The sequence below is a fragment of the Cornus florida genome, unplaced genomic scaffold (assembly GCF_030987335.1).
Source record: "Cornus florida cultivar Cherokee Brave unplaced genomic scaffold, ASM3098733v1 CherokeeBrave_3.0.0_Hap2_Chr05, whole genome shotgun sequence".
In the NCBI taxonomy this organism is placed as follows: Eukaryota; Viridiplantae; Streptophyta; class Magnoliopsida; order Cornales; family Cornaceae; genus Cornus; species Cornus florida.
In genome coordinates this window covers 76,963,238-76,980,236 of record NW_026775575.1, presented here as the reverse complement: position 1 = coordinate 76,980,236, position 16,999 = coordinate 76,963,238, and the positions used below count along the sequence as shown (strand labels likewise).

Here is a 16,999-nt window from a genome sequence, read left to right as displayed (position 1 = left end):
TGGTGATTTTTAGACTTAAAAACGTATGAGTTTTGTGACAACATAATTTTCATCCAAAATTTTGAAATGTTCATTTTTTTTCATTCCATGGAATAATCAGGAAATTTAGGAATTAATATTTTTCACTTTAATTTTCTTAACAAACAATCTTTAATTTTATTTTATTTAGTAAAATGAACATTTTATTTTTCATACCAAATGTAGTAGTATAACGCGGCAACGTTGCTCACATGGTGATTTTTATTATTTTTAGAAAATAATAAAAGACGGATATTACTACCCAATGTGAACATCAGTTTTTTTTTTTTTTTTTTTTAAATGAATGTGACCATCATTTTTTTATTTGGAAATATAATGCAACCATTATTGATGTAAACAAAAGTTCTATATTTATTACTACTTTACTAAAAAATCGGTGTAAGAATTATTTTTTAAAAATAAATTGTGTATCATTACTCCATCTTAAATAATTACATCAAATTGTAATTTATTAGTCGGTGTTTTATTTATTTATTTATTTTTTCCATGAAATTAACACGATACCAGTTGTTTTATGTCAGAAAAATTAACCAATCACATCACTCTCAAACGCTGAATATGTGCCGCCTCCAGAACTGACTTTTGCCTCTCCGTTCCACACGCACACAAACACACACTCGTCTCCTAGCGGAGGCTTCTCACTTTATCACTCTCTCAGAACTCACTTTCTCTCTCTAAAACGCTCTCGTCTTTGTCTCTCTAAAAGGAGACGCAGCTCCATGAAACACTTCTAGATCTGCCCTAGGAGAGAGAGAGTGACCATGGCGATTGCCGCACATCAGAGTCTGTGGGACGGCGTTCTCGAACACACCAAGTCGGCTCAGGACAGAGGCAGCGACCCAGTGCTCTGGGCGATTCACCTCTCGTCGAGCCTCAGCTCCGCCGGAGTTTCGCTGCCGTCGACGGAGGTCGCGAACTTGCTCGTGTCTCATATTTGCTGGGACAATAATGTTCCTATCACGTGGAAGTTTCTCGAGAAAGCGTTAACGGCGAAGATCGTGCCTCCGATGCTCGTTCTCGCTCTTCTTTCCAGCAGGTATTGGTTCGCACTGTTGTTTTTTGGTTAATTCATATGAAATTGTGGTTATGTAACTTATATATGCGAGTTTGTCTGTCACTTTGTTGATAAAGGAAACATGCCCTAATTATACGTACCGAATTACAGAAGCATAACAAGCATAGCTGTATATATTATATGGACTAATTTTCGTATTGAATGTTTATAAATGATATATATGCTATATATATGCTATATTTGTGGACGCTTTTTAGTGCTTCTCATGGGTGTTATGGACTTATCGGCTTCAAAAGAAGCACTGAAAAGAATCAGATTAACGAGCAAGTAGGCTAATCACTTGTTATTCATTTTCAAGTCGAGTTTGATAAATCCCCAAAAGTGAAATTATCTTTTCATGAAAGAAATATTAAATAATAAAAGCTTCCACATAGAGTCAACCTTGGAATCAAAAGTACGACTATATGTATTCATTGTGTTTATGTGGTCTCATATGGCAATTTATGTAGTTCTCTGTTTGGTATTTCTTTGGAGTATATGTCTCGATGAAGTAGCTGGAAGACATGGAATGTATCCAACCTACACTACTGTCCATTGAGCATTGGGCATGAGCCCTAGTTCATTGACCTCTCGCAGACCTGACTATTGCCACTCTTGCGTGAGCCCAGATATGTCTGCCCTATTTTGTTTCTATAGGCATGTATTTTGGCATCGAATGTGTTATTTGGCTGTGCGGATCTTGTTGGGGGTAATTTGTCAGTAAGAATTTGAAGTTTGATGCTTGTCATTTTTATTTTATCTTACTTACTCTATTTATGCTATATTTATATTCTGTCACAATATAAATACATGAAGCATTTCTGGATAAATGAGCAAGACAACGTGTGGGAGTAAATTTATCATATGAAAGATTGATAAAAAAGAATTATATGTGGCAGACTCGATGGTACTAGACAAAGGCAAGGATAATGTTGATGATCCTCTCCACCTTAGCCACATCATTGCCATGCGTTCGAGAAATTATTACATGGCCCCGGGACAATTGGTCCTGACCATTCACTAGCCAACACGCAAGCTAAAAGCTCAATAAAGTTAAGACAAATCTGACACATTTGCTTGTGTGTTAGCTAGTAATTGACTTGGCACCAATAGTTCCGGGACCATGTAATAATTTCTCCTTTCGCTGACACCAAAGCCAGTCAACCGATGTACATGTGTTTATCAATCAAAGCGGGTGTGTCTATTTACCTACTTAAGCGATTCCCGCAAATCCCACAACATCTAAAGAACATAATAGGTAGAGAGAGATCGAGAGATGGAGATTGAAGGTAGTCATTTTTGTGTTTGTTTTTCGATAAGAATAGAATAAGGGGTTGACTGGTGAGGACGTTGGATGATGCAGGTCCAAGCAGAGTTGCACTCTCTCTATCTCTCTCTAATCTACATATATATATATATATATATATATATATATATATTTGTGTTTCGATAAGAATAGAATAGAATAGGGGGGCGAGGGCATTGTATGATGCAGGTCCAGGCGGAGTTGCACGAGCAAGGCTCTCTCTAATCTACATATCCAATGACTACCTTCAATCTCCATCTCTCATTCACAACCCATAATTATAGCAAACATAGTGTTATCCGATAGAGTTTCCAATTCTATCATATAATGCGGACATAGATTTATAAAAACGTTGTAACTATGATTTATATCTCCTATGCATATCTCCCATTACGACATGCACATGCATCATAACACACAATCAATGGAACTTCGATGCTACTCTAGAGTCGAGCAATACAAATAATTCTCCGTATATGTATGCAAAGCATGTAATGCAATAGTGAACTTATATCTTTATTAATTCTTAATGACAAATATACATTAAAAGAATTAAATGCATTAATTCTTTGGGTTGAGCTTTTACATGATTTTTTAAATGTCTGTGTTGCCAAATTTGATGTTTGCTTAACTTCCTGTGAGCTGCCTTTTCTTTCGTCATATGATTTGTTACCTCAAGCTCCAATGTTGGCTTGACTTGATATGTGGTCCTTGGTAATTTGAAATAGCAATGCCTCAGAAAATAGCTGCCTTATGGGCATGTTGCCTCTAAAGATAATTACCTTCTAACCATGTTTAGTATTTTAAATGCTGTTCAATATGTGGAGATTATTGTGTATGATTAATCTAGTAGGACCTCAAACTGCTATGTTGCCTTGCTACATAAATGCATTGATATGTGGGAGCTATCTCGTTGCCAGTTAGACAGTGCTTTCTCAACACGATGTTACTTTGATTGATGATTGTTTTAATATATGGGAATAACCATCTTGCTGTTATATATCGTTTGGTGGCACTATAATTAGTAATTACCATCATTGCCACAACAGATGATTGTCTTGGTGTACAATTTATGGTTTTGTGGGCTTCAAACTACACTGTTGACCAAATACATGATGTGATAGCACTTTACGTTACCATGTATTCTAGAAAGCTATTTGTCTTATTGTATGCAGACCTTGTTGAATCATAATTTCATTCACAAAGCCAATACCAAACAGTTGGAATTAAAGGTTGGGCCTAGGATCTGTTTTTCTTTTGGATCATTTTGGATCATAATTGATCCATATAACCAACCCCAAATTGTTAGGATTAAGGCTGGGTTTTGGTTCTCCCTTTATTTTGTTCCACTTGGTGCATCAACTGATGATTTCATATGATTCAATAGAAGCAACTGATATATGTTTGGCCTTATAGTGATATCTGTATGGTAAAGGTGTTTCCTTTAGTTTCGCAAACTTTGTTCACGAGCCATTGCTATTTTAACCCACTGCGGTTATTGTTTCTATAGGGTAATTCCAAGTCGACGGTTCCATCCTGCAGCGTACAGACTATACATGGAACTCCTTAAGAGGCATGCCTTTTCGTTTGCATCTCAGATTAGTTGTCCAAATTATCAGAAGTAAGTCTTTTCATTTTTCTTTTTTCAATTTTCATTTGCGTCTTATTTTTTATTTTTTATTTTGTTTTGTCTTCTTTTTCTATTCTTAATATTTTCCTTGAAGAACTTTTTTTTTTCCTTCGTTTAGCACTGGCTTCACAAAGGCTTTTTTATTATTTCTGATTCTGATTTATGCTGTATTTATTGTCACTATAAATATAAAGATATAGTTGGATTGGATTGTTTATTAGACTTTATCTCTCTCCAAGATTTGCAACCTACTCTAGAACTGAACGATGAGGAACACTTTCTAAATTATGTATTACATCAAGAGATTTACTTTAATTCCCGATATGGGATAAATTTCTATAGTTAGACATGTGCATACCTGAAAATCATCATATGTATATCATTGCACAATTAAACTTACTTTTTTATTGCTGACTACTATACAGTACAATGAGAATTTGGCTTTATGCATATGGAAAATTTAACTGTAATTTTAGGCTGATTCGGCTGAACATTGAAGTATCCCCTAATACAAATGCCTAAGTGGTATAATTCTCATTGTTGGTTCATACTTAGAGTTGGTGAATGATACAAGCATAAGCATTTTTATCCCAAACTTCTCCCTTACTCTTTTTTCTACACTATTTGTTTTTTATTTATTATTTATTGTCTGTTTTTATTTATATTTCTTGTATCAAAGGAACCTACTCTTTGGGAGAAACTCAAAGGTGCTCCCAAGTTGTACATATCCTTGTGCACTTAGAAAGAAAAAAAAAGTTGTACCATATCCTCATACTAAATTTTAGTGACGGTGATGCCTTGCAGCATACACCCTTTTGGAGGTTTTAGAAGAATAAAAATGCTGCAAAAGTTAAGTTGCACTGAGAGTGACTCTGAAAGGTCTCTTCAAAAGAAAAAGAAATAATTAAATTTAAGAAAACATGTCAAAATGGAAGTCCTACTTTTACTGTTTATCGGAGTTAGATACACATCCTAAATGCTTAATACATTGGCAATCTCCAATTCTCCATATACATGATCTTCTGAGACAATGTTTTACTCTTCCCATTTCTTGCACATTATATACCCTAAACTAGAAAGCACGGACACTTCTATGAAGGATCCGTACCCGTGTCGTGTCCGTGTCGGACATTGACACTCTTTGGACACTTCTCGGACACGTGTCCGACACTACATATACGTGTCTATTAACAACCATCTAGTCCAAAAGCTTAAGCTATTAGAGAGGATGTATCTTTAATATTTATGTGCTTCAACACGACCCCCTCACGTGTGGCCTTCTTTTGGTCCAAAACGTGCTTTTCAATTTTTTAATTAGGGTGATGGTGAGATTTGAACTCGAGACCTTTGGCTCTGATATCATGTTAATAACCATCTACTCCAAAAGGTTAAGCTGTTAGAGAGAGTGTAACTTTAATATGTATATCCTTCAACATTGTCCATAAATAAAAATTAAATTTTATTATTTTGGACACTTAACCAACAATTCTGGACACTTTGTCGGCACTTCCCAGGCACTTAAGCCAACACTTTCCGACATTTCTAACACAAATCTACCCGGTAATCTTGAAAATAATATGAATACATTCTAAAATATTCATTTTTTACTTTAACAAAAATTGGCATTATATATATGATCACAAGTGAAGCATAAAAAGATACTGTCATTTAAAACAAAAAACACTATTCTGACAAATTTGAGCAACTCTTAGTATTAAAATTAGAACTTAATTAAGGTTCTGGAATACTATTACTCGATAGATGTATATAAATAAAAAATTCTTAGTTACATATAGCCGTGTCCACGTTGTACCCATGTCCTACTTTTTTTTAGAATTTGACGTGTCAAAAAAATGATAATATAAGGATAGAAATATTTTGGGCACACTATTAAATTTTGTATTTGTTGAGGTTCAATAATATAAGAAAATAAAATATTTTGGTAAGTTATAATATATAAAGAAAAAATTTTGGGGGACCCCTCAAAAAAAAAAAAAAAAAATGGTAAAGAATAGAAATCTTTTAGGTCAACGATCAAATTTCTGTGCGTTGAAGTTTAATAATTAAAGGAAATACTGTAATTGTTTTAGGAAAGTTATAATATATAAAGAAATAAAAAATTATGGGGCCTTCTTATTGGCTGGGGCCTTAGGCGACCGCCTAACTCGGCTAAGGCTCCCGCTGGCCCTGGACATTCTCATTATAGAATGAACTCTTTAAATCTTGTCATGTAATGCTATCATTTCTATTATATATTGTGAAAATCATGTGGCATGCACTTGGATCATCTGTTAAGCAGTATATTTTGTGTTTGTTCTTTGTAATTGGATTTCCTTGGAACTAAAACAAGAAATTTGAGTTTGAAGAAACTGACATGTTTTGACCATGCAATTGCAGGGTCATGAAATCCATAGACGATGTTCTTCATCTTTCCCAGATATATGGTGTTCCGGCACAGGAACCTGGGGTTCTTGTAGTTGAATTTGTCTTTTCAATTGTATGGCAGTTGCTTGATGCATCATTAGATGATGAAGAGTTGCTAGAACTTACACCAGAGAAGAAGTCAAGGTGGCCAACCAAGACACAAGATATGGAAATAGATGGTCATGATAGCTTTGATGAGAAGAGAATTGAGCGTCATGATGGAATGCACAAATTAAATGCTGTAATGGCCATTGAGATAATTGGAGAATTTTTTAAAAATAAAGTAACATCCAGGATTCTTTACTTGGCACGCCGAAACATGTAAGATAAATCTGTTACCATGTTTTGTTTAAGTTTCTTTTGTTGTCCAATTTATTGTGTCTTATACGAGTGAAAAACAAACAGTACTTCGAGTGGCTTGGAGAGCACTGAAATGGTTAATCTGAATTTTAGAGAGGATCTTAAGTGGCATTTGGATTGTTCTACTGATGTTAAGTTTATTCTACTTTATTTTCTTTCCCTTTCTAGGCCCTTGCATTGGGGATGTTTCATTCAGCATTTGCGACTGCTTGCAGCGAGTTCATCTGCATTGAGGACTTCAAAACATATTACTCCTGAAACTCTTCTACAGTTGACATCAGACACACGTCGGGTCCTGTCCCGGGAATGCAAAACAAGTTCACAGCAAGCATTTCATGCAGTAATGGCTTCTGGTTCGCTTATATCTTCTGCTAGTCAATGTTATGGCACTAGTCGTTCTGCATTTTGGCTTCCCATTGATATGTTTCTGGAAGATACTATGGATGGATCACAAGTGGTGGCAACAAGTTCTGTTGAAACACTTACTGGTATGTCATTTCTCTTATATGATGGTGAAATTATAGCTTTACAGGGGGGAAAAGGTGTTTCTCTTGTTTTTCAAACAAGTTCACTGAAGTGAATTAACGTGCAGGTCTAGTAAAAGCTCTTCAGGCAGTTAATCGTACGACCTGGCAGGATACATTTCTTGGTCTATGGATTGCGGCTTTACGGCTTGTTCAAAGGGTGAGAACTCATTAGATATTTGATAAACAGTAGGATATATTATGCTCCCTTGAGAGTTGAGGCCCAAAGACATTGGAGATGAGTTTTTTCAGATATATTGTATGAGGAATATTTTTCCACCAATTTGCTTATATGTTTTGTTGGACTGAGAAAACTTATTACGGAGACTAGATCCTTGGTCTGGATATCTTGTATGAGGAATGCTTCAAAGTGGAAAAGCAGGATATGCCAGAGGATCTCATATATGTTATATATTGCTGAGGAAAACATATGTGAATTATAAATACCTGTCTGTGGAGAAAATGGTTTTTTTAGGTGTTAATTAGCTATTGTTAATTTCTTTCTCTTTTTGACTAGATTTCATTCATTTTATTCCTGATTGAAATTTCTGCTTGACTCATTGTTTGTCATGCAATCCTAACACAGGAAGAGTCCTCCTCATGGTCCTTAGCAGTTAGCAGCTTCCTGTATTTATGTTCCATTGAATTTACACTGATCATACATCATTATTTTACCTTTTTTTTTTTTGTTCTTGGTTCTTTTAGGAAAGAGAAACTAGCGAGGGTCCAGTACCTCGCCTTGATACCTGCTTATGCATGTTATTGTCTGTTACAACTGTTGCGATTGCGAATGTTATTGAGGAAGAGGAAAGTGGACTCATTGATGAAGCTGAACGCAGCCCAACCAGTCCAATGATAGAGAAACAGGCTCCAGGAAAGCGTCGCAGGGATCTGGTTTCCAGCTTACAGCAGCTTGATGACTATGAAGGCTTGTTGACTCCACCTCTACCTTTATGTTTGGTAGCCAATCAGGCTGCCGCCAAAGCAATGATGTGTCTTTCAGGCCTAACAGTTGGAAGTGGATACGTTGATTGTGTGAGCTTGAATGACATGCCGTTGAACTGTTGTGAGTAACATCTTTAATTTTTCAGCAGACACCAATTTTATTAATATTTCAGAATGGAAAAAGTTGTACTAAATGTTCTCTATGGCCTTCCTTGCTTGTTACCACCTGAGAGTTTCTTCTGAAAAGTTCTTGTTCTTGTTTTGAATATATGAGACGTGATGGCAGCAGCCTTCCTCCTACGCTTAAACCTCATAAGTCTCACTCCATGTCCCTCTACCAAGAATTGAACCATGCACCTCCACCTAATTAATGATCGAGAAATACCACCTGAACTAGAAAGATGGTAATGCTAAAATTTTACTTTGCATTCTATGGTTATGAGAGGAATTATATGATGCATTTTATTGTTTATACATAGCTGATATGGTCCCTTTTTTGAGTAATGTTACTTTCGTTGCATCTCTAAATCTGTAAGCCAACTTTCCACCCTTGTTGTAGCACATGGAAGGGAAAGGTACATAAAAATAATAATAATAAAAGAAAAGAACAGATGCAGCCAGTTTTTTTTTTTTTTGCACTGATGCAGCCAGTTCTTCTTTCATGACTTTCAGCTTGGATTCATTTTTAATAAAATTTAAATACTTTTCCCTGTTCACTTTATTGGGTTTTATTATAGTATCACTATTTTATTTTACATTTCTCTCTCTCTCTCCCTCCCTCCTTTTTCTCTCTCTTATTTTCCCCCCCTCCTTTTATGGGGGGGGGGGGGGGGGGGGGGGTGTGGTTGGGAGGAAGGAAAGGTTTACTTTTTGTTCATGCAACTATGGTTACCTGTTGCTTACTTAAAAATTGGAAATAGAAAAAAGAAAAGAAAAAGAAAAAGAACCATGGCTGGCTAGCTGAGGTTGTACTTCAATTTTCTTACTAGGCATGCATGTGTCTATATTACATTTGCATCCTTTCTGATTATTTTTGTTTGCTTTTAGCTGGAAACATGCGGCATCTGATTGTCGAGGCTTGTATTGCTAGAAATCTTCTGGACACTTCAGCATATTTATGGCCTGGTTACGTAAAAGGACGTAGCAACCAGGTACCTCGTAACGTCTCTGGCCAAATGCCTGGTTGGTCAGCATTGATGAAGGGGTCACCCCTAACTCCTTCAATGGTAAATGCCTTGGTTTCAACTCCTGCTTCGAGGTATGGCTATGCAGACATTTCTTTGAGAAATTTCTCATCTTTCTTTCGTTCATTTTTCTCCCCCTGGGCGCCCTTCCCCAGTGTACCTGGTCAAATGATGGTACTTCCAAGTTCCAATTTACACAGTAGCAACATGCTGTTTCAAATTCATTCATTCATTCATTCCTTCCTACCCAACCCTATCCTATCCTATCCTTGAAGAGGTTCTGATTTCCACATGTGGAAGTCCTTAAAGTTCATTTTGTCTTTTAGTCGTTATTATCAAGGTTTTAAATTGTCGTGCTGTCATAACTCCTAAAAGTGACAATGCTGTGTTGCGTGCTTGTATGTTTTCGGGTGTAACCGTGCCTTCGTATGTGGGATATGACAAGTGTTGCGTATCAGTATTGTATACTGAACTATTGAAATTTATTTGCTCACAACTATCACAAAATGTCACTATTTTTGTTTCTAAAACTTAAATTCTCACATATTTCGATTTTCTTTAATGATTTTAATAAATTTAGTTTAACACGATTTAATATGGTTGATGAATTTTGTATTGATTCTTAGGTCACTGTTAACAAGAAATGCTTACTAATTTTACATTTCACTACTTTTATAAGCGTTTAAACACACTTATGAGTGAAACATTATTAAAGTGTGTTCATTTGCTTGGTTTACCAACAGTTTTTTGTATTCTTATTTTGTACAATAAAAATCTAGGTCAGAGTTATAAATATAAAATAAATTAATATGATGAAGAATAGAAATTTTAAACAAGGTAAAAATTAAACATTAAAGTAACTTAAATTTATTTTAGTTATGATCTAAATTTTGATTTTAAAGACTTGTTTTGAAATTATAGTACTATATACTAGTTCCTTGCAACCCAGATCCCAAAAGAATATAATTAGGGAAAAAAAGAAAAAAAAAAAAAAAGGCTGAAATGAGCTGAAATCAATTCACATTCATTATGGCTGCTTAAGGGATTGCTACGGCAGTTTAGTGGTCCATTTTGGCCATTACAGTCTGTTATGGGCACCATAATGCTTTTACGACTGTGTTAATGTCAACATGACTTCTATATCAGTTTGTAGTGGGTCGTCCAACACCTCTCTATACCATTATGTAAAACCGTTACACAATGGTATAGCTCACTATTTAAAACCATGGTTATGATGTTTTGATTGTTAAATTTCTAGTTCAAGAAAGTGTCTGGTCCTTTTTTCCCATTAATTTGGTTTCATAATTTTCATTTATATTCTATCCCGCTTATGGTTCATTTTAAACTTTTGGTATTGTATTGCAGAGATGGTTAGTGATGAGATATAATTCAAGTTAAATTATGCTCAAACCCAATTACTTGGGGTATATGGGTCAGAATTGCTGTTATGCAGAATACCAGTTTCAGCATGATATGCTATGTCCTATGTGTATATTTATAGTGATTTTATTACTAGGTTCTTAGTGCTTACGTGGTGATGTTGCTGCATAAATGATATAGAGGTGACGATTCATAATTAGTTATAAGATCCCCCTATGTCTTTACATGTCCTGGTCTTCAGTAAAACCCTTTTCTTTCCTGAAGCCAGGTATATCAGATGCTCTTTTTTGTAATTTACCCAGTGGTAAGGCAACTGAATTTAAGCTCATGGATTTGATGGAAGCTTAGCAGAAATAGAGAAAATCTATGAGATCGCAGTCAAAGGTTCAGACGATGAGAGGATATCTGCTGCTACAATTTTTTGCGGTGCATCCCTAACTCGTGGTTGGAATATACAGGTAGTGTGGTGCATGTTGTTCATATTGTACTGGAATATCATATTACAGTAGACCATTTGAATATCTTATTATTGTTATTATCATTATTTGCCGGCGCTCATTTCTCCTTTTTCACTTTTATGTTGTTCAAAGCATATTTGATCTATTTTTGCAGGAACACCTTGTTCTTTTTATTACAAGATTGCTGTCTCCTCCAGTCCCTGCAGATTATTCTGGGAGTGAAAGCCATTTGATAGGTTATGGCCCATTTCTGAATGTTTTTCTGATCGGAATATCGACAATCGATTGCATTCATATTTTTTCCTTGCATGGCTTGGTAGGTTGAGCTTCTGAAGCTCTTGTGGTTTTTTAACTGAATTTATATATTCTGTAATTTGTGTAGAAGACCAGAAAATTATCAGGAGAAAACATGTTACGTATTTTCAATCACTGTCCTTGTTCATTACAAAGAATGAAGTGGAGGCTTCTGGTCCTTTGATTTATGACTGAATTCTCTGCACAAAATAAAATCAGACAAACAAACAATGTGCCTCTCCTTATCCAACGAATGGAAATTGTATCTATCCTACACAATCTCCTGATTTATGAAAACACCACATCTACATTCATTACAATTTTATATTTCAACTATTAGATTGTGTTTTTGTGTGTTATTCAATCAAATCTATGACCTACAATAAATTTTTTTTTTTTTGGACAAGCAATAACTTAGAATTATGTGATTTATCAAAGATGATTACAATGCAACCTTTTATTGAATGAAATAAAGGAAAAATAAAAAGTTTTATATTGGCTTTGAGCTGATTTTCTTCAATTCTTGTACCAGGTTCCACAACTTGCTGGTGCATTGATGCCCATTTGCGAGGTATTTGGAGCATGTACGCCCAAGGTCTCATGGACTCTTACAACAGGGGAAGAAATTTCTTCCCATGCGTTGTTCTCAAATGCATTCACTCTTCTGCTGAAGTTGTGGAGGTTTAATCAGCCACCACTTGAGCATGTTATGGGAGATGTTCCTCCAGTAGGATCTCACCTAACTCCCGAGTACCTCTTATTGGTGCGCAACTCCCAACTAGCATCATCTGGAAATGCACCTAAGGGTCAACATAAAAGCAGACTGTCAAGAATGTCAAGTCCATCTTCGACAGAACCCATATTCATGGATTCTTTTCCAAAATTAAAGAATTGGTACAAGCAGCATCAAGCATGTATTGCTTCTACCCTCTCTGGTCTTGTGCATGGAACCCCTGTTCATCAGATTGTTGATGGGCTACTGAACATGATGTTCCGGAAAATAAATAGAAGTGGTCAGCCCTTGACTCCAAATTCTGGAAGTAGTAATTCATCTGGGTCTGGAACGGAAGATACCTCTCTTCGACTTAAATTACCTGCTTGGGATATTCTGGAAGCTATTCCCTTTGTTCTTGACGCTGCTTTGACAGCTTGTGCCCATGGAAGACTTTCTCCCCGTGAAATGGCCACAGGTTAGTCTGATTTAAATAAAATCATCTTCGCTTCTTCCTGCATTAGCTTCAATTTTATGGTTGAAAAATTATGAACTGACTCAATGTGGGCATATTGTCACTTGACAAGGCACCAGAAAGAAGTTATGCAAATGGCGCTGAAGAGAGAACTCTTTCTTTTTCGTAATACAGGCCTGACTGAAACTACACAAATCGAGCCTGTGTTAGCTCAGTCATCTCAACTTACTTTTAGAAAAAGTTCTTGAATGCATATTACTTTTCCTGGCATCTCTGATTGAACAGTAGATAGGGGATTCCTTTTTAGTCTTCTCGCCATGTAACAGTTTTGCCTTCAAACATTTGTTTTACATTTCTGTCAGAGACTTTTATATTTTACATTTACAAGGCTCTGCTTGCACTGTAGAGAAATTAGGTAGGGGAGTACTTCTACTGTCTTCTTGTTACATGTCTATCCTTATTTTAGTGTCTTCTTGTTGCACAGTATCATCCCACACCGCGTAATGGCGGGAGCCTCATGGCAGTTGGGTTGACCTCCCCCCCCCCCTCCCCCCCCCAAAAAAAAAAAAAAAAAATTGCATTTTCATGATTATTAAAGCCAAAAACCAATGGCTTAGGCCAAGTGGTTACAGTATCTGTGCTAACCTCCAAAAGCATGCCCCACCCCATCCCCTCCTCAAGCTTGGGAAATAAAAAAAAAAGATGGTTAAGAATATTATTGGATATACACTGTTTCAGAAGAGGGAACTGACACAAATTTCTGTTTGTGTTGTACGCTACTTTTTGGGAAACCATTCATTAATTGTTCTAAGCTTTTCTTGAACTTCCGAATAAATTATTTACTGGCTATGTCATGTTAGTAAGGACCCTCTGCACTATTTCTATCACAGGGCTCAAAGAACTTGCTGATTTTCTTCCTGCATCCTTGGCAACCATTGTTAGTTACTTTTCAGCTGAAGTAACACGGGGTGTTTGGAAGCCAGCTTTTATGAATGGAACTGATTGGCCGAGCCCTGCTGCAAATTTATCTATTGTTGAGCAACAGATAAAGAAAATTATAGCTGCTACCGGTCTTGATGTGCCAAGTCTTGCTGTCGGTAAGTTCCTGTTGTAAATTCCTGTGTATGTTGACTACAGATGTCCAGACAAAATTGTCATTCTGCTTCCTCTTAAAGGTTTGCAATTTTCTTGTGATTTTTTTGAGCAAGATAACATTGACACTCCTAACCATCAAATTTTAAATGGTGAAGAAAATTTATAAAGTCAACAGATCATCTTAGGTGAATAGATTAATGACTCCTAGTGGCAGCAGAAATTTGTTTACTCTGATTCTGCCATCTATTTCTTACACATCGTGTATTTCTTACACATCGTGGAAAATTGAAACATCTGAGATTCGTGCAGGGAATTTCATGTTGAACAAACTTTTTTGTTAAACTTTTGGTTTAAACTTGTTTTGCTTGCAGGAGGGAGCTACCAGGCTACACTTCCTTTACCCTTGGCTGCCCTTGTAAGCCTCACAATAACGTATAAACTCGACAAAGCCACTGAACGTTATCTGACCCTTTTTGCCCCTGCTTTAAACACCCTTGCAGCCGGTTGCCCCTGGCCATGCATGCTCATCATAACCTCTCTATGGGCACAGAAGGTGAAGCGTTGGAGTGACTTTCTTGTTTTTTCAGCATCCCGTACCGTTTTCCACCACGATTCTGACGCTGTAGTTCAGCTCCTTAGAACCTGCTTCACATCGACTCTAGGGCTAAATTCCCCTCACATCTCAAGCAATGGTGGTGCAGGCGCCCTTCTTGGCCATGGATTTGGCTCCCATTTCTCTGGCGGAATGTCTCCAGTTGCCCCCGGAATACTCTACCTACGAGTTCACCGGTCTGTCAGAAATGTGTTTTTTATGACAGAAGAAATTGTTGTCCTTTTAATGCGCTCTGTTAAAGAAATTGCAAGTAGTGGGTTACCTGCTGAGAAATTGGACAAGTTGAAGAAGACCAAGTATGGGATGAGATATAATCAGGTTTCTCTTGCTGCGGCAATGACGCGTGTGAAGCTCGCAGCTTCACTAGGGGCTTCATTAGTTTGGATAAGCGGTGGAATAAGTTTGGTTCAATCTTTAATTAAAGAGACATTGCCATCATGGTTTATAACTGTTCATGGGCCAGAGCCAGATGGAGTGGAATTTGGAGGGATGGTTGCGATGCTGGGGGGCTATGCACTTGCCTACTTTGCGGTGCTCTCTGGGGCATTTGCTTGGGGAGTGGACAAAAAATCACGAGAATCTAAGCGGCGGCCAAGTGTACTTGGGGGCCACTTAGAATTTATGGCTAGCGCCCTCGATGGAAAAATATCGCTTGGTTGTGATTGGGCGACATGGCGGGCATATGTCTCGGGATTTGTGAGCTTGATGGTGGGATGTACACCAGTTTGGATGCTGGAGGTGGATGTAGATGTATTGAAGAGACTCTGCAAAGGATTGAGGCAGTGGAATGAGGAAGAACTGGCTTTAGCCCTGCTTGGTTTGGGCGGAGTGGATGCAATGGGTGCTGCTGCTGAACTCATCATCAAAAGCGGCAGTTTTGAATTTTGTCAAAAAATTTAGTCGCAACATTTTATACATTGTGAGGTAGATATATTTTAACCTAGTTACTGCTAAAGTTTTGTAAAATTCTTGTCTGTGTATAGTTCAGGCAGAAAAAAATTATATGGGTTTCGAAACTTATGTACATATGATTAAATGATTTTAGGCTTTGCTTGTAGGATGGCATGGTTTATGCGTATCTTGATTGAACGTTTGTATGGATGTTAAAGATTTTGTATAACCTTTTGGTTGACGCTACCAGGTATATAGTCTGGCGGTCAAAAAATCGTATTATTTCTTGATTAGATCATTCCCTCCAGTCTCTGTCGGTTAGACTGTAAAGTTGAAGATTAGCTTCAAAAACGCTTCTCGGATGGTTTGTAGTTTGTTCCCTGGTGTCTGATTTTTGTATTTATAAGTAATTATATTCTTGGAAATCAAAATGCTCTTGAAACTTTTGTGAGAAGCATTGTATAATTTGCATGTAATAAATTGATTTTAGAAAAGGCCCAAACTGTTAAAAGCTCAAAAAAGAATGGGTAGTTGTCCTACAGATGCAGTAATAATTAACAGAACATAAAATTTGCTCTTCAGTAATTAGAAAGCTAGGAAGAAAAAACAAAAAAAAAAAAAAAAAATAGAAAGCTAAAACATGTTGTGTTATGTATTAAATTATTAATGATCATTATTATCGTATGGGCATGCATTTTAAAGGGAGGGTGAGGTTATTGGTCAAAGTAGATTGTGTATTATGATCAACCAATCTTTAGTAAGAATATCATATGATTCTACATCAAGATTTCTAGGTGTTGGGCAAGGAAAAACTAAAGTTGATGACATCAAGCAAGAAGCATAATCGACTCACCAAGCTTTGAGTTGTAAAGATTCCTGCAATTTGGAATTTATAACAAACAATTTGTTATTTTATTTTTGTTTGAGAAAGCAAATCTTTGTGTAACGGTAAGATTGCTTCATTGTGATTTAGAGGCCAAAAATTCGAAATAAAAAAATAGTCTCTCCATATGTCAGAATAAGGTTGTGTACAATTGATCTTCTTCATACCCCGTAATGACGAGAGTCTCTCTACTAAATTTGAGAGGCATCCGTAAGTATAGTAGATATTACGCATAAGAGGTTGAAATTCACATTAAGAACATGATTTCATATTTTGTTTTTGCTAATAAGATGATTTGCACCACACCAATAATCTGATTCTTCTTGAAGCATGTGTTCAAAATCTACATTTAGAATGTACCTGCCAGATAGTTAATTTCAAATTTAAGGAAATACACCAATAAGTGAAGAGAATTCCTGAATATATAAAATGCTTCATGATAGAAATAGATTTTTTTTTTTGCAAGGTAATGATAGGAATACTAAATAAGTTTGAATTTTGTCATTTTCATATCACAAAGGAAATAATTGACAACTCGGAGTTGCACATTATCCCGACCAAGGGAGAAAAGTGTTGCTAAATTTTTTCCGCCTGTTACTTCACATGTGACAGCAGGTGGACCCAAAAACAAAATATTTTTTGTCGGTAGGTGTGTGATCCATAGATCCAACGCAAAATACAAACTACAAACTACCCACGAGTGGAATGAACAAGAAACTGAAGATTACCCAT

General features: G+C 36.4%; 1 protein-coding gene across 1 annotated transcript; it reads left to right on the top strand.

Moving 5' to 3' along the window:
• Positions 1-620: 620 nt before the first annotated feature.
• LOC132306936 (mediator of RNA polymerase II transcription subunit 33B) lies at positions 621-15,677 on the top strand. The gene is made up of 12 exons (XM_059804543.1): positions 621-1,075; positions 3,910-4,020; positions 6,427-6,774; positions 6,982-7,301; positions 7,406-7,497; positions 8,043-8,403; positions 9,330-9,540; positions 11,190-11,304; positions 11,459-11,620; positions 12,131-12,788; positions 13,676-13,882; positions 14,252-15,677. The coding sequence occupies exons 1-12, from the start codon at positions 801-803 to the stop codon at positions 15,391-15,393; spliced, it is 4,002 nt and encodes a 1,333-aa protein (XP_059660526.1). The 5' UTR covers positions 621-800; the 3' UTR covers positions 15,394-15,677.
• Positions 15,678-16,999: the final 1,322 nt, after the last annotated feature.